The sequence below is a fragment of the Carassius auratus genome, unplaced genomic scaffold, assembly GCF_003368295.1.
Source record: "Carassius auratus strain Wakin unplaced genomic scaffold, ASM336829v1 scaf_tig00012264, whole genome shotgun sequence".
Taxonomy (NCBI): domain Eukaryota; kingdom Metazoa; phylum Chordata; class Actinopteri; order Cypriniformes; family Cyprinidae; genus Carassius; species Carassius auratus.
In genome coordinates, this window is record NW_020524277.1 from 12,437 (window position 1) to 34,724 (window position 22,288).

At 35.9% G+C, this 22,288-nt stretch overlaps 2 protein-coding genes across 2 annotated transcripts; both read left to right on the plus strand.

Annotated features, from left to right (window-relative positions):
* Nucleotides 1-71: 71 nt before the first annotated feature.
* On the plus strand, nucleotides 72-5,446 carry LOC113073482 (peptidyl-prolyl cis-trans isomerase NIMA-interacting 4). Its single transcript, XM_026246377.1, has 4 exons — nucleotides 72-227; nucleotides 634-704; nucleotides 1,295-1,414; nucleotides 5,165-5,446. The coding sequence occupies exons 1-4, from the start codon at nucleotides 191-193 to the stop codon at nucleotides 5,321-5,323; spliced, it is 387 nt and encodes a 128-aa protein (XP_026102162.1). The 5' UTR covers nucleotides 72-190; the 3' UTR covers nucleotides 5,324-5,446.
* Nucleotides 5,447-5,814: 368 nt separating this feature from the next.
* On the plus strand, nucleotides 5,815-17,373 carry LOC113073480 (long-chain-fatty-acid--CoA ligase 4-like). The gene is made up of 15 exons (XM_026246375.1): nucleotides 5,815-5,956; nucleotides 8,702-9,196; nucleotides 9,924-10,101; nucleotides 10,288-10,397; nucleotides 11,007-11,145; nucleotides 11,326-11,476; nucleotides 12,122-12,245; nucleotides 12,364-12,435; nucleotides 12,512-12,651; nucleotides 12,745-12,914; nucleotides 13,048-13,122; nucleotides 14,197-14,388; nucleotides 14,487-14,601; nucleotides 14,722-14,879; nucleotides 16,082-17,373. The coding sequence occupies exons 2-15, from the start codon at nucleotides 8,858-8,860 to the stop codon at nucleotides 16,237-16,239; spliced, it is 2,121 nt and encodes a 706-aa protein (XP_026102160.1). The 5' UTR covers nucleotides 5,815-5,956; nucleotides 8,702-8,857; the 3' UTR covers nucleotides 16,240-17,373.
* Nucleotides 17,374-22,288: the final 4,915 nt, after the last annotated feature.

Sequence of the window (22,288 nt, forward strand, 5' to 3'; positions counted from 1 at the left end):
GTGCATCCTTTAGCACATAACACAGCCTAAAATAACGTATACTGTAAAACTATAGGCAAAAAAAAAAAAAAAAAAAAAAAACCTGCTGTGTAATTTTCAGTCTAACCGCGTGGAGATCTGTTGCTAACGTTAGCTCTTCTGTGCTAGAAGAAGCTTCAGTGGAAACACGTCCGACACGAGGAGATAGAAAATGCCTCCAAAAGGAAAAGGTGGCAAAGGTGCTAAAGGTAAACAACAAATAAATGACGCTTCATGAACAAAATCTAACAAATGACACCATATCGAAGTTTTATAGCATATCATTTGACAGCTGCATTAATATTTATGCTGACATGCTAGCTAGCTTGTTGGCTAACATATTGTAAACAGTTACATTATGCTGTATTTCTGTTGATTTGGTCTTGTTTTAGTATAAGACAATATAGAGCTAATTAAATATTTAATGATATTATATCTTTACTAAATGTTTTAAAGTATGAAATGAGGGAGTAATGTGGCCAAATGTGTCTTTCGTTTAATATGGTTATTTCAAAAAGCTTAATAGTACAAGTGCACATACAAATGGTTAGGTATTATCTTAGTTGCACAGCTGTACTTTTAAGATAATAATATACATTTGTTTTACTTGGACAGGGGCAGCTGCTTCGGGCAGTGGAGACAGTGATAAGAAGGAGAAGACTCAGAAAGGAGGAACAGCTGTAAAGGTAAACATCTGCATACTGTATATGCTGTATATTTTTTATATACTGTACTGTATATAAAAAAAAACAAATATAACAACAGCAACACTTTATAAAATGACTAAAACTAAAAACATATATATATATATATATATATATATATATATATATATATATATATATATATATATATATATATATATATGAGTAGTTACCAAATGACAGTAAAATGGCATGCAGTTAATTTCAGATGTTTCCAGAAAGACCAATTTTAGTATGTAACATTTTTTGAATGACAGCTGTTTCATTGAATCTAAGTTCCTATTAATATACATTAAAATGATAATATGAATATTAAATTCTTGCATGCATATGTAAATGTACTTCAGAAATGTTAAATTATAAATATTACATAATATTACAAAAAATACACAATATATACATAATATGTATGCATACATATAGGTATTAATGTATGACATTATATGAACTTTTTCACATTTTCCATCTGTTGTGTGTGTTTTTGTTTTTATATGTATAGTGCCATTCAAACAAATGACAGTTCTATTGATTATTTATCTTTTTATAAAAATTTGTTTTCTATTTTCTGATAGGTTCGGCATATTCTGTGTGAAAAGCATGGCAAGTGTATGGAAGCAATGGAGAAACTCAAGTCTGGTATGCGCTTCAGTGAGGTGGCAGCACAATACAGTGAGGACAAAGCCAGACAAGGAGTAAGACATTTTCCATTTATATAAACAGTTGATTTGTAGCAGTAGCCAGCTATGAGGTCACCGATGTCCAGACCTCTGTAAATTTTTCATGTTCGAAAATAAAATTTGTTCTCTGATTGACTAATTTGCTGCTAAACTCCTCATATGAATGTTTGCATGTATAATTCAGAATGTTTAGTGTCCATGTTATGTAACTAACACTAACACTGTAACACTTTAGAAAGTTAATAAAGTAGAATGTTGCGGTTTAGGGTCAGCGGTAACCTAATTATCTAATTTCCAAAATATTTGAAATAATTCTGGTTTATTTAGTTTATTTATAGGTTTCTATTTATTTTAATAGCAACATCTGGCAACATTGCATCGCCGGCATTAGTCTGCCAGTAATCAAAAAAGGCAGCGGCTATTTACACTAAGTGCAAATAGCAGTATTTTTTTTTGTGATATGCTATTTACACTAAGTGCAAATATATATAGATTCTATTTATACTTATGTTAAAATAGCAGCATTTTCTGCTATTTATACTACTTACTGCAAATATTGGCAATTGTTTGCACCTTTGTATTGTAGTACATTATAAAACAGAATGCAATAATAACTCACTGCATCTAATTTAATGGATGCCACCTTATTGGGACAGTAAAGCCCTCCCCACGCCTACCCTTAACTTTTTATTATTTACTTAATCTTAATTGAAAAGAAATGTTTTTCTGATGTGATTTGAAATTTGAAAAGGGAGAAAAATTTTCGCCAAAGGGCGGATTCGAACCAGAGTCGATCACGTCAAAAAAAGTATGACATACGCTTTTTCAGGTGTTGTCTTTTATAATCTTGACTATCCAAAAATAATATATTTCTGATATATATATATATAGGTTATGATTTTAAAAATGAGCATCCCTCCAAAACATCTACATTTCTGTCTCTTTTCAAGTGTTCGAGTTAGGGATGTCAAATTTCGATTATTTCCATGATCGATCGTCGTTTAAATTAACGATCAATTAATCGATTAATCGTTAACCATAATACTGCAAAATGCGTCTATTGCAGGCACGCAGTCAGCGGTATGACAGGATGTGCAAAAGCCACACACACACACAAAACGCTTTCTCACTTGAATTAAAGAGGTTTTAGTCTGAATAAAATGCTAGTAGCAGGATTATAAAATGAATAGATGCGATTATGATCATTTGATAAAATGAAGAGAGCGCGCCATACTTTTGAGGTCATTTTACTTTGTTGACAGTTTCCAATCCCGCACGGAGAACGCTGAACGCGCCTCTTTAAATGGTTTTGTGGTGCTCGTTGTTGTATTTTAAAGCACAATTGCAATGTTTTCAACTGACATTATTGTATAAAATTATCCGAAATGTGGAGCGCGTGTGACTGCGCTGCACATTAAGTGAACTACATCGGCGCTGCTGCACCAAAACACAGTTGCTTACATTAATTTAATCCTGCTGGATTCTGTCCTAGAAAATGTCAGATTTTTAAAAATCCGGCATACAGCGCATTAGATCGTGACAGTGCATGCGTGCAGTCGAGGATGAGCGAGCGCGGCTTTGGCTAGATTTATTTGGAGGTTATTGCTCATGTCTCATTCGGCACAAATCGAAATGTTTCCATATTCGCAATGTATTTGAATGTTAAACTATTATTTATAATGTAAACTAGGCTTGTACTTAACACGCATTCGCATATAGACGGAAAAGATGATCCTCTTCATATGAGCAAAAACGCTCCCACACTTCTGTTTTAAATCCGTTAATCTTAATTAGCCTATTTAAGTCGGATATATTTCGCATAGCCGATTTAAAAAAAAAAAAAAAAAAACATGAAAACAAATTGTTATTTTTATTCTGGCCCTATTACTTAGTAGGCTATACATTTTCCTTAAAGCATCCCATTTTGTCCCAGGGCTTAGAACCTGTGCCCTAGTCAGGTCCATGCAGAAACTTGTGAACGATGCTCGGCGTCACCGTTTAGTGACAGCAGTGAATGCTCCAGGAATGTGTCGGTCACAGCGCCTATTAATCGCTGTTTTGAATCCAGCAATTATTTATTTAGAAATGATAAGATCTGATTATGACAAGTGTGGTATAAAAGCTTTGTTTATTAGAGGAATAATAGGTTAACTGGAAAATGTTACATCGCGACCATGCTTTTGGACCCCATAGTCTTCATTTACGCGGCTTTGTTCTGGTTTGCCGGTTGGTCACGAATTTCCACAAATTCAGTAGGCTATATTTAGGCATTGTTTCTTTTCCTAAATCTTCATAGTCTAACCCTCTAATTTCCCAGGTTTATTTTATTATCTTTCGCTTTTAATAACTGTTTTCGCATCTCTTACTGTGGTAAACATGGGAAGGGAAATTAAAGATTTCATGAATTAAGAATTCGTTCGATTTATTAATTTGTTCCCTTATTTCACTTAAATCATGGGTTATTATAGGGAACAAAAAATTAATGAAACATGGACAATTGCCACATTAATAATTCGTAGGAATGAATTAACAAGTTGTAGGAATGAATAGACTATCTGTCCTGTCACTGTGTCCCGCAGCCCTGCAAAGCGCACGATATAAAACAGTTATCTGATGAAATGATTAGTAACTACATTTCTATTGCATTTAATGTTGAAGAACTTTTATGTTGTTTCTATTTTAATGTACTTTAAAGTTTAAATCACATTAAAAGCTTAATTTGTACATTGTGAATGAATGATGATGCTTTTATATATCGTCACCGTCAGTCACAGCCGCTCGCACGTGTTGAGTGCGCATGAGCCGCACGCAGCCCAACATTGAATCGGTTAACCGACCATCGATAGCCTTAATCGATTGCATCTCTTATCGACAATTAATCGATCATCGATTAATCATTGACATCCCTAGTTCGAGTATATAATAAGTTCTATTTATAGGGGTTATTATAGCACAATTCTGTAATAAGGGGTTATTATAGAAACCCCCTGGAACTCACTAATTTTCAAAGCCTGGCTACGGCCATGCTTGCATACACTTGCATTATGTGGAAAGTGGGAACTACTTGTTTTTTTTACCGGCAGATGGCATTTAATGGACTATCCATGTTTGAAAATTGTTCAAAATCTAATTTGCATAGAATGCTAAACACATTATTCTTATTATTATTAAAACACTAGTGTACAGCCTTTCTGTATCATTCTTCATCAATCTGTTTAAAATAAGTTATATAAAAGAATATGTTGCATAAAACAGCTTTCCCGAATCCCATTAATCAAAGAGCTCAGGCTGAAATTGTGTTTCATTTATTAAAACGAGCTGTTTCCACGGTGATGGACTGAAAATCCTCGAACCGAGATGGCATTTTGAACATCATGTGATCATGCCCAAAATATATGCAAATATATTTGATATATCTAAGAGGCAGGTTTTGAGCCATAGTTTTTATTATCTAATGTTATTAGATAAAGTCCCCCTTTATTAATGTTTTCTGATATTTCTAACTTTATCATAATTATAAAAAGTGTTTATCAGTACTGTATTAACATTTGAACTGTGAATCAAGGTAGAAAACTAATTCATCTGGAAAAAGCTGGTGCTTAGTACCTTTAGAAATTCATATACCTTTATTTTTAAAATTTTAATCAAAGTATGTTTTAGTACTACTCAGTGATTTGTTATTTGAATTATTTTTTTTAAGAGTATCTTGTTGTAAGACAACCTTAACGACGGTTTGTATGGTTTAAATCTTTGATTTGAATACAGGGTGACCTTGGCTGGATGACAAGAGGGTCAATGGTGGGACCATTTCAGGACGCAGCATTTGCTCTAGCCATCAGCACTATGGACAAACCTGTATACACCGATCCTCCCGTGAAAACCAAGTTTGGTTACCATATCATCATGGTGGAAGGCAAAAAGTAAATGGACTGAACAGCTTTTGCATTTGATTAATCTACAACACAGGATTTCACAGTCATGGAAAATTGGATTTTGTTTTTATATATGACCATGTAAATAGCAGCCAATAAAAACTGATCTCAATAAGCAAAGTGTTTTGATTATTATTATTTTTCTTTGTTTTACACAAATCTTGTTGTAACATCATATTTCCAATAAGTCTCACTGATGCTGTACTGCATGAGTGTATATGTAACTACAGAACAAGAATATTATATTAATATCACACCCTGAATTATATCTCCCTGAAATACTTGCTCCTACTTCACAGTCCAGACTCTAAATTTGAAATTTACAATTAGCTTTTTACCGTTATTTGCTTATTATTTATTTGTTTATTAAACTAAAGAACAAAAGACGTGTGTCTTAAGTCTATTATTACTAATATTATCACTAGAACTTTTATTGTCGTGACCTGAAGTGCACTAGCAGTAACCGGAAGTCGCTTTCGCTTCATTGTCCAGAATACTATTGGCTGAAAAAAATGGAGTCAGATGACGCAATGTTTCCGGGTGTGACAGCACGCGCTGGAGGTAACTGTCGGTCATTGCGCTCGGCGGCGAGAGACACGAGCGAGCATCCGATCCGGGAGTCAAGGTAAGACACTAAAAGCCGGCATCGTTTTATATGCCAGCTACTGCTACATTACTGTAATCTCACACCGCAGTGTTGCCTCGCGAGGGGATTGTTTTTTTTTTCTTGTTTGCTGCGACAACTTTATAGATGGCTGAAAAAGATAAAGGGAACGCCAGTTAGCTAACAGCAGTCTGTTTCATCACACGTCATTACTGGGTCTGAATGAAGCTTTACGGGTGTAAATATTGTTTTAATATATGATTATTTAAGGTAATGGAAAATCAGGTCTTGCCTGTCGATGATGATGATGATGACGCGTTAGACGTTTCGCATCCGATACGAAGAGCCCCATCATCATCTTCATCACATTCAAATAATCAGACTAGGCGGAATAAAACAGCTTCAACAGATTCCATTAATCAAAGAGATCTGGGTGAAATCGAGCGTGATTGGTTTAATAAAATGAGCCGTTTCCACGGTGATGCAGTGAACACGTGTAGCTACGTCTGCAGTCATAGAACCGAGAAGGCGTTTTGAACATCACGCGATCATATTTTATACAATGTAGTTTTTATTAAATATCGAAAATTATTAGATAAAGTCCCCTTTATTAATATTTTCCATTATGTTTAACTTTTATCTGACCTTGAAATTGTTTAAAAATACATGTTACAGAAAGTTATATTTTCTAAAGTGGAACTGACCTGACCACATCATCAGTGGGTTATGTTAATATTTGTATAAGAACTGTAATCACAGCCACTCAGTAGTATTGATGTGTACTTTAAAAGTGTACATTAAGGTCAACCTGACACAAGGTGTCCTTCTTGTAAACAGAGGTCGGTTTGTAAAAGATGATAGCAAATGCCTCAAAGATAATAGGATCTGATCCAGGATCCAATCAGTCTGTTCCAGTCCGCAGTGTGTCCACCTGCTGAAGATCTGACCGTGAGTGGGGTGAGCCGGAGGGATGGATATCATTGGCTGTCTTCTCACTGACCACTCTCACCAGGCTTTAGGGTTCACATTGAGTATAAACTTTGTATATGGCAGATTAAAAAAAATTCCACCAGTCAGCATCTGCATTTGTTGCTTCGTAAGTTAATTTGTTATTAATGCAATTATTTTTGGACGAGCAAGGGTAGAGCTATAATTAGTTTGATATTCCTAGAGTAAAGGTATGTTAATGAAAAGTACATGATACTTCATTGTAGATACTTGTTTTTTCCTGTTTTTACATTTTGATTAACTAACTATCATATTAGCGTTAGATGATGGCATGTGGCAATGGTTTTTAATTAGGTTAAATGCAAATTTGAGCAAATACATATTTAGCTTATTAATTTATAGCATTTAAAATTTTAGTTGATTTAAGTTTTTATAAAAAAGAAACAATTTATTGATTATTTACCGTAACATAAAAATTATTATAGGCTTATTGCCTGAGTTTTAATAATGGTAGATCCATAATATAAATTATATATTTGTAACTGCTTTGTCCAGTAAACTTGGTGGTCTTTCTTTCACTTTTTAATAATTTAATAACAGTGTTAAATTGCAAAATGTCAACCCTTATAATCGTGATTTCTACATTCACTTCTAGCATTTAAAAGCTGTTGTTTCTAGTGTTTTTATTCAGACAAAAAAGTTCTGAAATTAAATATTGATCAGTTGTCATTTATCAGGACTGGGGTCTAAAAAAGCAGTAGTCAGCCAGTAGGTTGTCTGTCTTATATTAGTATTACAGACCTTTGTTTTGCCTAATCCATGATCTGCATATCAGGATGTGGAGTGTGTCAACATCACATGCCATTTCGCCAGAGCTGGTCATGACTTGAACTCTGTACTAAACTATTGTCAGCATTAACAAACAAGAGAGAGATTACTAACTGCAATAGTAAGAAGCTTTGGTAATCTGCAGTTGATATCTGAGTCAGTGGACTATGCCTTACTTTAACCATCTGTCTTTAGCTACATACTCTTACAACTGACCCCTGCAGTTGTTCACACTCATCATCACCGTCATTAAGGACTCGTGTTTAGAGGGATCCAGTTTCATAGACAATGCACAGCTTGGCAGCACAGTAACAGGCAATGCAAACATATGTAAATTGTGTACTGGTTATAACAGTAGCGTTAAGGTGATTCTGTTGTATCTATTTATGAGCAAATCATTTCTACTTCCTTAATCTGACACCAGTCATGTGATCGAGATGACCTCGTCTTCATGACTCTTGAAATGACGTTATCTTAAGCCAGAGGCCATTTACGTGACTAATAATGATGGAGATAAAGTGTTTCTGCTAAACTCAATGAAACCGATTTCTGTTCATTATTTTGAGTGTTTCCTTGAAATCTAACCCATAGCCTTGGCATTGCAGCAACAGGAACACTAAATAAAACAAGTGTATCGTGTTTATTCTGTAACATGTAATAGGTGTGTGGTAATATCATGTGATCGTTTTGTTCATCAGTCCACCCTGTCTTTAGGGTAGGGCAGCCCTCACAGGATGTGTGTGACTTCATACTAGTCTTTAAATGAGAACCAGAGAGACACTGTTCACTGGCCTGGAATGTGTCTTTTCTGTAGCTCATGTGACCATCCTTTAATAAGCCTCGTTTGTCTCATTAAAGCAGCTGAATGAATGCAGACTGTTCCACTTGAAACCTCAAACTTGTTTTTCTCATAGAAATGTCTCATAGGTTTGTGTTTTAGATGAGTGCACTTGAATAACATGCATTTCCTTTGATTGTGATGTTCATCAGGTTGCACATATTGGAATCTTTCCTTATCTTTCTGAACTTCGATCCCGGGATCATCAGTTGGGCAGAGGGCAACACTAAACTTGCTCTGTTTCAGGCTAGGCCTGATCCCTTCATCTTTCAGTCCCCTTCAGCTTCTCAGCAGACGTGATTCTGAACATGGACCCGAGTACACTTCTCTTGTTCCCAGTACATGCAGTAGTATGGCTCTACTCACTCTTGAGCTTTCTCCCATGGTACTTCCTGACTGGAGCCCAGGAAAAGAAATCCTTGGCAAAGAGGCTCAAATCCAGGTCAACGACGGGTCAGGCTGAAGGACCGTATCGATCCGTGGATCGCTTCGACTCCCTGGTCACGGAGGACTTTCCTGGGAAAGACACCCTTGATAAGCTGTTTGACTATGCGGTGGAGCGCTTCGGTAAAGCTGACTGCCTGGGAACCAGAGAAGTTCTGAGCGAAGAAAATGAGACTCAGCCGAGTGGGAAGGTCTTCAAAAAGGTACGTCCTCCTCTGATATATTCTGTACAGCTGTGATTCTCGGTGCAAGCCAAAGTGTCTAAATCAAATTTTCTATTTAATCCAATTCATTTAGTGAGGTTGTTCACATGACCTTTTTAATTTGGCTTATATCATTCGCTGGTCCAAACAAGTGACTCTCTAAAAAATGGCCTGTGTGCATAAATTATGATAATAGTTACATCTTAAACCTATTTTATTTGTATATGTGCTCAACTCTTTTAAGATGTGGGGTCGTAAGATTTTATTTATTTTTTTCTTAAAAGAAGTCTCTTATGCTAACCAAGGCAGCATTTATTGAATAAAAAATACAGTAAAACTGATGTGACGCTTCAGAAATCATTCTAATATGCTGATTTGCTGCTCAAGAATGGATTTTCTTTTTTGTTTAAAATGGAAATCTTTTGTAATGTCAAATAATGTAAAAGTCTTTATTGTGATGTTTGATCAATTTAATGCAGTAGTCATTTCTTTCTAAATGAACCTTACGGACCCCAAACTTTTAAAAGCTAGTGTAAATATTCCTTTGAAGAAGATTTTATTTTGAACATTATATTTATAGATATTCATACATTTATAGATGACATTTGGGTCACATTCAAATGCAATGTATGTTGCCAAAATTACCATTAGTTGAGAAGAGAAGAAAGACTGCAGGATGAAGAAGTATTTTTTAATATAAAGGTGTTTAATGGTTTTGTCTTGGCAGTTGATTCTTGGTGATTATAAATGGATATCCTATGAGGAGATGGACGTTCAGATCAGTCAGTTTGGGAGCGGACTGGCAGCACTAGGCCAACAGCCAAAAAGCACCATCGCTATTTTCTGTGAGACAAGGGCAGAGTGGATGATCACGGCTCAGACCTGCTTTAGACACAATTTCCCATGTAAGGATTATTTTTACTCTTATTGACCACACTTTTTTTTTTCCCCTAAGGAAATTTATTTTTCAAATGAGTCATATGTTTTATCCCTTAATGCTTTAGATGCACTGTGCCATCACAAGATTGAATGGATGTTTTCATCTTTATCTTCTTTTTTTTTTTTAAATCTGTTTCATGTGGTTTTTGTAGTGGTCACCTTTTATGCAACTCTGGGAGAAGAGGCAGTGGCTTTCGGATTGAATGAGTGTGGAGTTACACACCTGGTCACCAGTGTCGAACTGCTGGAAACTAAACTGAAGGTAAGCCAAAGACAGCAATGCAATGGTGATGTGTTTCCTGCACTACTAATACTACAGATTCACAGCAAAAGAATATATATTACTATAAATTAGTTTTGACTGGCTACCAAGAATCATTGCCAAATTAGCATGTTCCATTGTTATTTGCTTGCTGCTCTCAAAAATCAGTGTAGTCCAAATCACAAACAATCAAATGACCAATGCTTTTAAACGGTTACAAAACAGGGCTATTATTATTTTGACTCACAGAATAAACCATTACCAAATTAACCTCTGACTCACTCAAACCTTATATTCAGTCATGTTTGACTCAGTTAATAACTTCAGTTAGAAAGGTTATTAAGAAAAGTTTAACAGGAACTTGACATAAAATCTGACGAAAGCTGGTGTTGATATTTAATTGGTTTTAAGGTGTGGTATAAAGTAACCAAAATGAATGCTAACAACATATTAACTTTGGCATAATGATAGCAAACATCTGTCTGATATGAGGTTTTGATGTCCATCCAGTTTTTCATTTTTTAAACCCAAAACTTGCCCAGCCGCTTGAAATATTTCGATTTTTTAATTAAATGTTCTATTTCCATAACAATTTGTTTTTCCATACAGGATGTTCTTTCTCAAATCCCCAATCTGAGGCACATCATCTATGTGGACAGGAAGAGCATCAGCACAGCGGGGTATCCACAGGGCGTCCACATCCACAGCATGCACTCTGTGCAAGAGCTGGGAGCCAAGCCAGAAAACTGTAAGAAAGGGCAACAACTTTACAATTGACATTTTATTTATATGCTAATGAACCTTTTCAGTGAAAGGCTGTAGTTTACCCACAGTTCACCCATACAACATTGATTTGAATGGAGATTTGCACTGTAATAGATGAATCTCCATCACTAGAGGAGAAAACAATGTGCGCTTTGTGTTGCAGTGAGAAGACCCGTAGTGAAGCCCGTCCCATCAGACCTCGCTGTTATCATGTACACCAGCGGCTCCACCGGTAGACCTAAAGGGGTGATGATTGTTCACAGTAACCTGATCGGGGGCATGGCAGGCCAGTGCGAGAGGATACCTGGATTGGGGTGTGTATACATTTCAATAGAAAGCCCCAGTGGCCACCCACTTTTTTCAGCTGCCTTAGTTCCGGAAGTATTTTTCCCCATTTATTTATTTAGTTTTTTCAAATATTGATTTTGAAATCGTCTTTGTTATAGAGTTATAAGCCACGAACAAAACTAACAAAATATGCGGCGAATCACTTTGATTTGAAGCAAAACAGTATTTGAAAACCATCCAAAAAGATAAAGATTAAAGCTGTGTATTTAACAGCTTTACTAAGGGAAAGAACTACAATCCCATAAAGCATTTCCAATCCTATTATATATACTGTGTGTGTGTGTGTTTGGATCACTGTGTTTATTTTTGATTTTCTGATTGGTGGAGCTTCTCTGCAGAATCATGGGTAATGTAGTTTTTCACCAGGAAATTCACATTTCAACACGGTTATTAAAAATGAACTTAAAAATAATGTGCAAAAGCATATTCTATTGATTAACAATCTTGTAGTTCACAGAAGGTCTGTGTTTGATGGTTTTAAAGTTATTGGTAAAAATCTGTTCCCAGGGGATTTTTACTTCTGGAACCTGATTGTTGCACTCCATTAAAACAACAGTGCCTGACTGAAATGCATATTAGTTTTGCTTTAATATGCATGTATGCTTCCACAGCTCAAAGGACACATATATTGCCTATCTGCCTCTTGCTCATGTGCTGGAAATGACGGCTGAGATCTCTTGTGTGACGTACGGCTGCAGAATCGGCTATTCCTCACCACAAACACTGTCTGATCAGGTACAGCAATTCAATTTGTTCCTGGATCAGATAAATGTAGTCATAGATTTGCACAGAGATTTGTGAGCTTTTTAACTACGGTAAATGAATTGATGAATGGTTTGTTTTTGCTTTGCAGTCCACCAAAATTAAGAAAGGAAGTAAAGGTGACTGCACCGTGCTCAAACCTTCTCTAATGGCGGCCGTACCCGTAAGTCAAGACTCCTTGAAACATTTTCATCCTGCCTCATTCACATCAGTCATGTTAACATCTCACACTCTGTCAGGAAATAATGGACCGGATCAATAAGAACGTCATGAGTAAAGTGCAGGAGATGAACTGCGTGCAGAGAACCCTGTTCAAACTGGCCTACGACTACAAGCTCGAGCAGATCAAGAGGGGTTATGATGCACCTCTGTGCAACATGTAAGATGAGATTGAAACAGGCCTTCGGTTAATCACATTTGCTCTTGTTAATGAGTCTGGAGTTTAATCGTCTTTGTTCCCTCATGTGTTCAGTTTGTTTAAGAAAGTCAGATCTCTGCTGGGTGGAAACGTGCGGATGATGCTGTCCGGAGGAGCCCCTCTGTCTCCTGCCACTCAGCGCTTCATGAACATCTGCTTCTGCTGTCCTGTTGGTCAGGGATACGGTCTTACTGAGACCTGCGGAGCGGGAACTATAACCGAGGGTGAGGAATCCTGCTACATCTGAGCATCTTTTCCAGCCCATCTTGCACTATTTTAATATTTCTTGTAGAGTCTGAGCTTTGTCCCAGAGCTTCAAACTGTGAAGTAATGATGACGTCTTCCTGTTTTGTGCAGTTGCTGACTATAGCACAGGACGAGTAGGAGCTCCTCTGATCTGCTGTGAGATCAAACTCAAAGACTGGGCAGAAGGTTTGTCAATAGTACCAGTTTCTTTCTCCATATTCGAAATCTTAAAGGAGTAATCCACTAAACATGGTATTCTGCCATTATAAACTCACTTTCATGTTATTACAAACCATAATACTGTTATTTTGTTTTGTGGATCACAAATTAGACATTTCTGAAGAACTGTTATGCATAAAACAACAGTACATTTTGACCACAATGCCTGTCGTGCTCCAAAAAGTACAAAAATGAACACCGAAGACGTAAGCGATTTACCAAGTTTGCTAAACTTGTGCAAAAGCATGCTTTTAGGAACAGGCTTTCTTCATCTTTACCAATACTTCAGCATTCCTGTAGCTTAAACAATAGTGCATGTGCAAACAACACAAAGGTCATGGGTTCAATTCCCAGAGAATACGTGAACTGATAATGTGTCTTAAATGCATTATAAGATTTTGATAAAAGCATCTCAAAAATGCGTAAATGTAATCCGAAGAAATATAGTAAAAAAAAAAAAAAACATTGACATCGGTGACACCAAAAGCATTGTGTTTGGTGAATGTGAGCTCCGGGGAAGCAGTGTTGGTATTTTAACTAAAACTATAAAAAAAATTTAGAACATAAAATAAAACATTTTAGATGAAAGACTACATTGTAGAAATGTTGCCTTTGACAACTTACTGAAATAAAATGTTTAAGCTGAAGTTATAAGATTACTACAACTGAAACTGAACAACAGCTAAATAGAATATTAAATAATAATAATCAAAATGAAAATATAAAAATAAAAGCTAGTTGAAAATATTAATTAATACTATAATAGCATATAAATAATACTAAAATAACACTGCTGGTAAGATTATTATTGAATAATGGCTTAAATCACAATCTGTTTCTCACACAAAGCTACGAAGGATTGTTGCAATTCGTTTATTACATCTGCTTTTGTCTTCTGTGAAGAAAAAAAAAAAGTGTCCACATACAGATTTGAAATGGTGTGAGGTTGAGTAAGAAGTGTCGTTTTCGGAGGAACTATTCCTTTGACTTGAAAAAAAAACTCAAGCAGTTAAAGCTGTTGTGATTCTCCTTTTCCTTCAGGAGGCTATACGAAGCATGACAAGCCCCATCCGCGTGGTGAGATCCTCATCGGAGGTCCTAACGTGACCATGGGCTACTACAGGAGTGAAGGCTGTATCAACGAGGACTTCTTTGTGGATGAGAACGGCCAGCAGTGGTTCTGCACTGGTGATATCGGAGAAATGCACCCTGACGGCTGTCTTCAGATTGTTGGTATGTTTAGATTCAGCATCATAATGAAGTCTTGTTACTTGTTTTAGTTAAAATCATACTTTTTGGAGATAACTGTCTGTTTTATTATATCTATGTAGATCGCAAGAAGGACCTTGTGAAACTCCAAGCTGGAGACTACGTCTCTTTAGGAAAAGTTGAGTCCGCTCTGAAGAACTGCTCTCTCGTTGACAACATCTGTGCTTACGCAAACAGGTTCGTGTGCTCGGCTTTGTCCGATGCATATGGGATGTTACTGACCCTAACAAAGGGTCCTCTCTGTAGAACAGCAGACGCACTGTATACAGACCTCTTTTCTCTCTCTCTGCCCACCAGTGACCAGAACTACGTTATCAGCTTCATTGTTCCTAATCAGAAGAAGCTGACCGCTCTTGCCAGGCAGAAGGGCATTGAAGGCACGTGGGAAGAGATCTGCAACCACCCGGTTATGGAAAGGGAAGTTCTGAGAGAAATTAAAGAAGTTGCAATTTCAAGTGAGTATAACTTACAGTATTTATAGCAGCAAGGTTTGTTGGTGAAAAAGTGAGGACACTAAATTTGGACACGGTATCAAGAAATTAAATGATCTAATTAAGGCCTGCTTAACAAAACAGTTGAATTTTTGGCAAGAAAAACGTGCTAAATTTTTACTCTCATTCAGAGGCTATTTTTTAATTTGTATATTATTTTAAAAAATAATTCGGAGACCATGATACAAATAAAAAACATGCATTTTTTATTATTATTTGTAGTTTGGTCAATCAGAACATGTACACACTTGACATTGACTTCACTCAACTTCATCAGAAATACTTTTTAGTAAAAAACATGAAATTATCAAAAGTAACAGAAAAGATATATTATATATATATATATATATATATATACTGTTATAAAATTATTATTTTATAATATTTATTAATATTATTTATATTTATGCAATTCCATTTTTCATTTTACTCATGCATCAGTTATTTTAGTTCATTTTTATATTTAGAAATGTTGCCTTGGCAAATAGCTGAAATAAAAAATTCAAAATTCAAAAAAATCTTTTTTTTTGCATCAAAAATATTATGCAGCACAGCTATTTTCAACCTTGTTAAAAATAAATTCTTCCTGAGCAGCAAATCAGCATATTAGAAAGATTTGTGAAGGATCACGACACTGTAGACTGGAGAAATTATACTGGAAATTTAGCTGTGCATAACAGAAATAAGTTACATTTGATATGATATATATCGTATTTGGTCGCATTTATTTAGAACCAAGAACCAAGAGAAAACATTACCGTCTACAGCCGCGAGAGGGCGCTCTATGCTCCTCAGTGGTAGACTAGAGGAGCATTGAGCAGCATCTCTGGCAGCATAGAGCATCCTCTAGCGGCTGTAGATGGTAATGTTTTCTCTTGGTTAATTTCTCTTGGTTCATGTCAAAATAAATTTTGATAAGTCGCACCTGACTATAAGTCGCAGGACCAGCCAGACTATGAAAAAAGTATGGTAAATAGAAGACAGGTCTTTTTACATTGTAATATTTCAAATTATTACAGCGTTACTGAATTTTTCATCAAATACATCCAGCCTTGCTGAACATAAGAGACTTTAAAAACTTTTGAATATTAATGTACATAATATAAAGTTGTATAAAATCTTGTAGACTCAGAACATGTCCTCTTATTGCCTTTCCATCATTCTAGTTAAACTCCAGCGCTTTGAAATACCAGTTATGGTCCACCTGAGTCCGGAGCCTTGGACCCCTGAAACGGGTCTGGTGACGGACGCATTCAAACTCAAGAGGAAGGAGCTCAAGAACCACTATCTCAACGACATCGAAAGAATGTATGGCCACAAGTAGGACCAAAGAAATCTTCATCAGCCCCTCACCGTGAAACATTACTTTTTATCAATAAATGTTAAATACAACTGTTCACCATGACTGCCCATTGCGTAGTGATGCGTACACATTTTCAAAGACGAACAATGTTGATAAGCTATTGATCTGTGTGTTTTTATTCCTGGGCTTTGTGAAGCTCTGTAGTCTCTCTGCTGTGAAATAGTTTACAAGTAAGTCGTAGCTGATTAGCTTGAGAACTGTTGGGTAAAGGACAATATTTATCTTATCCAGCATTAAGTATCCACTAATTTATCATTTTAGCATTCAAAAGGAGTCTCTCCTTTAAAAAAAAAAAAAAAAAAAAAGTTCATCCATACAACAGCGATACACTGCCATCACATTGTGCTATCTGTTTTTAAATGTTTTTAACGTTTCTTTGTTAAATTGTTCACTTAATTGGTTTAATAGAATTTTAAATAACACAAACTGCTAGCTGAGGTGAAGTCATTGCACTGCGGAGCTCCGCCTCCTTGTAGAGGCAAGTCATATATACAGTGATGTTTCTGTGCCTTCTGATTGGTTACTATGTATATGTTGATACCCTATTGGCTGAAAATTAGAATTAGATTCCTGTGCTTCATTCATGTTAGTGACTTTATAATGGTTACAAACCATGTTCTTGAATTTACTTTTTGTTTTGTTTATTGGGGTGCAGTGCTTAAGGAATAAGTGTCTTTTATAATGATTACAAACAATGTTTTTTAATTTACTTGAGATTATTTTATATTTTTTGGTTGTAGAAAGGCGTCACTGAATCACAATGTTTTGAGTACTAATTGACACATATAGATATGTTCATGGATTGACTCAAGACAAGTTGAGATGACTAGCAAGTTGTTTATTGCTCATTTGTGCGGTTCATTACACTTAACTGAAATGAAGGGAACATTTTAGGAAGTTTTTAACCTCTTAAGCAAGAGGTAAAATTTATAGTACATCTGTATTGTATTTTCACGTCTGATTTTTCTCAAACCACTCATTTTACTGTTGTGTCTGATTGTCTCTTGTCTGTCACAAATTCCACTTCTGCAGGCTTTTAGTATATTTGGTAATATGTCATTTAACAGTTTTCAATACTTAATGTAAAAAGCTGAAGAAAAAAAACAGAATATTAATTTCATGGTTGAGGAACCTTGTTATTATTGTATTCTGTATTTTAATTTATTTGGTCAAAACTGTACATTTTATTTTAGCCATTTTATTTTTTTTAAGTGTGATCTGTACAGGCACTGTAATTTATCTCTTGAGTTACCAAATGTCTTTTTGTAGAGTGTGTATTTTATTTATAATTATTTTGTCATTTGCACTAGTCTTTTTGTCTGGGATTTTTAGCCATTGTTAAACAACTCGCCATTAAGCAAACAAAATCAGCAGTTATTTTCCCCATGACCCTCAGGTTTCCGATCACCACAAGCAAGGCCACACAGCAGTCAATGTTTGTATTGAGAAATTGTGAATTTGCTTGTAGAATGTTCTATGATGCTTATTTATTTTTGTGGTTCACTGTATGTAATATTTGCTGAGAACAAGTAAAATTGTTTTCTACTCAAATTGTGTGGTATTCCTTATTAGAAACGGTTCAGTTGTGAATGTTCATATTTACAGATGCACTTAAATTGGAATAAAAAAAATGATACTAAAAAAGCTATACAAAAGATTTGTAGCTACAATTCAGTTGGCCCAGTCTTGAAAATGAAAACAGTCACTTGCAATCTTCCACACCGGCTGGTCACTGTTAGAAGAGGCTTGGGCAGTTAACAAGAAATTCTGGTTGAACAATCTCTGTTTCTATCAAATTTCACTGTAAAATCGTAACACGATTAATAAAAAAAGAAATATTCAACTCAAATAAACACTTGTATGATGCAGTATTAGAATTAGAATTTAATTTGGGGTCCTGAAATACCCTGAACACTGCACAGCGGTTAAGATGACCATTGCTACTAAAAAAAAATTGAAACTCGTCCTATTTTGTTTTAATTTTCCCTTACTAAATTATACAGTCACTGATGCTATGGATTGTGGGATTCCTAACAGGCTATTTACAAAAATCTGTCTCTAAACCTCTTTTCTCTTTATTAAAAGTTGATCTAGACAAGTAATCAAATGTTTTGCAAACTCCGAAGCCCCGATCGATTCGCGAAACGCGCTTCGGAGTCCCGATCTGAATCAAATGTTTTGCGAACTCGCTCCGAAGCCCCGATAAAATGATTCACGAAACGCGCTTCGGAGTCCCGATCAGAATCAAATGTTTTGCAAACTCCGAAGCCCCGATCAAATGATTCACGAAACGCGATTCGGAGTCCCGATCTGAATCAAATGTTTTTCGAACTCGCTCCGAAGCCCCGATAAAATGATTCACGAAACGCGCTTCGGAGTCCCGATCTGAATCAAATGTTTTGCAAACTCCGAAGCCCCGATCAAATGATTCGCGAAACGCGATTCGGAGTCCCGATCTGAATCAAATGTTTTGCAAACTCCGAAGCCTCGATCAAATGATTCACGAAACGCGATTCGGAGTCCCGATCTGAATCAAATGTTTTGCAAACTCCGAAGCCCCGATCAAATGATTGGCGAAACGCGCTTAGGAGTCCCGATCTGAATCAAATGTTTTGCAAACTCCGAAGCCCCGATCAAATATTCGCGAAACGCGCTTCGGAGTCCCGATCTGAATCAAATGTTTTGTGCCTTCCAGGTTTGCTTGGAAAAGTTGCGGAGACGTTAAATCACGCGTCAAAACGGGATGTTTGTGGTGCAGAGCAGTAAATGTCGAGATGGTGACTTATTAAAAACAATAACTTATATTAAAAGCTTATCGGCAACTAGACCTAATCAAATATGTTTTATTTGTATTGTTAGATGTATCATCAAATGTTATACATTAAACATTTAATGTAGCACATGGTAGCAGTTATGCTAACAGTCAAGCAGGTTAGTGAAGCAGTGTTTTAAACCTATTTCTCTTTATTAAAACTTGATCTAGTAGCCTACAGAGATCATCATGACGTATTCCCAGTGTTGAACGCAAAGCATTTTGGGAATCCGCGGCACAAACATTAGGCGCCAGACTTATTTGCATGGAGGGAGGACGCAGTGTTCAAGATCCAGTCTACTTGCTGTGCTATAAACTGCAATAGTCGTTCTCACGATAGAAGTGGCATAAAGCTTAAGAACGGAATATCTTTTTATCGTTTTCCAGCGTGGAAAAGTAATAGTACAAGCCATGTTTCAGAGGTGACAAAAAGGCGACGAATGGCATGGATAGCAGCGGAAAGGAGGCCAAGATTACCTTCGAAAACACTCCACCACACATGATTTTGTGTTCAAAGCATTTTCACAAAGGTAAGTTACAATTACTCTCTGTAAATTTTAACTAGCATGACATGGCAAGATAATGATCTTAAGTTACCAGTGTATTAAAGCGTAACGTTAATCAGTTTTAAATGTACAATCTAGGCTACATTGCAATTTATTTGGTGACTGTGTTTGCAGGCAAACCTGCCTATGAAATGTTGGAGTGTGATCCTGCTTTGATTACAGGAATAAAATAGTTTAAAATATATTAAAATAGAAAAGTCATTTTAAATTGTCATAATATTTCACAATATTACTGTTTTTATTATTTTTATCAAAGAAATGCAGTCTTGGTGAGCAGAAGATGCTTCTTTCAAAAACATTTAAAAAATCTCGCTGACCCCAAACTTTTGAACGGCAATGTATGTTGTGTGTATCCCATATATAGCTAATCTGGATTCCTTAGGAATAGAGGTTGTGATATGACACAATTTCTTTATATTGTTATTGTCAGACACTACACCTGCACCTGAGACGGACGGTCCTGTGAATCCACCCCCATTGCCAGGCACTGTCCACACCGGTCATGAGACTGAGCTGAAGACTTTGCTGGATAAAATTGTGGTTGCGTGCTGTGCTTTGACCAATATGTGATTTTGTAATGTTTCTTCTCACATCTAATTTTTTTTAGCCATGTCTGTAAATAAAATACACAAAGATTGAATGAAATTCTGCCTCCTTTATCTGTAATAAGGAAGAATTGTGCAAAATCAGTGTTCTTTGGTTGCAAACACAATTGCAAAACTTAAATAGTAGTAACAACCAACTTAATTTCAGTTCCTTTACATATTTAACATGTAAATACATTTACATTTATAAAGAGTCCATATAAATGATGAGAAACTGAACATGTATGAGGTAGGTTGTGGGTGATGAGTCACAGACACATGACTTTTCTGGCTGGTGTGCTGCTGAGTCCCACGCAGTCTAAATGAACGGTAGTGTATGTTGTATAGGACAGTTCTGATTATCGCAAGCAAACATGTCATCAAGCTCTTCAGACTGTCTGCAAAAGCACCACAACACAGCCTTTTCACATGCCCTTCTTTTGGGCTGGAGTGTGTTACCTTGACCAGTCGCCAGGGTTTTAACAAACATTATACATATAATCTTTCACATACTTCTCAGTGTGCTTTTTTTGCTGAATTTAATGCTTAGATTTTAGGGGGGAAATTTAAGTCAGATTTTTTTTATAAAAATCTAACGCTTTACTTTTACTTATGATCTGCAGTATCGTTTCAGATTCTGAACACATCAGAAATCACCAACCCCTCCTGACATATCTTTCCAGTTTGGGGTAGGTATGTTGCAACAATATAACATAAATAACAATAAAATATAATTAATTGAAGCATGACTTATTGGGGTAATTGTTTTTTCTTGTAATAGAACACTATAGAACTACATTCACTATAGAACAGGAACATCATTTGTTGGTAAATTTTTCATGCCTATTTTCTTCCTAGCAAAAAATTAATGTATATGCCAAAGTAGAATTCAACAACTTTAGCTGTGATCTCTGTGATCAGCTCATCATCTCTCCATACCCTCTCCACATGGAAGTCCCCTCTTGTACTTGTCACAAGATCACACCAGGTTAACTAAGCCAGTAACCATCAGCTGACCGTGGAATGCCAATGTGTGTTTCTTTCTCAGTTTTGCATGGTCCCCAATAAACTCAATGTGGGATGCCTCTCCCCTTTCTTTCACATCAGGGCACTTAACCTCTACCAGGCCACAGAGAGGTTCTTCATTTGGGTCCACCAGTTTGCCATCTGCACCAAGGTGTGGATCATTAGGGTGGAGGATGAGACCAGATAGAAGAACGTTAACGTCAAAGGTCTCCTCATAGCGGTGAAGAACCTCTGGCTCAAGTTTTAATCCTCTCTAGAGACCCCGACAGATGTTTACTGTTTAATGCAAGATATAAATGCATTTAACCTGCAATTACAAATGCATAATGTTTTGATGTTTTAATCCCAAAATGTTGAATACTGATATTTGCATTGATAAAAGAAAGTGCTTTAAGAGGTGAAATTAAAAACACCAATATCTAGACAATCATGAATTGTAACATCACTTCCTTTAATGTTTTTACTATACAGTTGATATGGAATGTGTATAAATGTTACATTTTTGAAAAAAAAGTATTACATGTTTATATGAAATGCTTATACAAAATAAATATGTAGTTAACTTTAAAGTATATCTACATTTCTTGCTTTCATACATGGTCGTATATTAATTTGCCGTACTTAAGTGGTAGATTTCTGCCATTTACTGGAAAACATTTAAAATTACAATTTTAAACAAAAGAACTATATGAGCATTCTGAGTGATTTTATTACACTAATATACAATCAGACATCCCAATTTCTGTTTTGGTAAAGTCATTAAGTGTCATGTCATTTAGATGAATTAGAATTTAATTTAGGGTCCTGAAATACCCTGAACACTGCACAGAGGTTAAGATGACCATTGCTACATAAATAAAATAAAAATTGAAACTCATACTATTTCGTTTTAATTTTCCCTTAATAAATTATACAGTTAGTGATGCTATGGACTGTGGGATAACTAACAGGCTATGAACAAAAATTTGTCTCTAAACCTCTTTTCCTTTATTAAAACTCTATCTAGTAGCCGACATGATAGA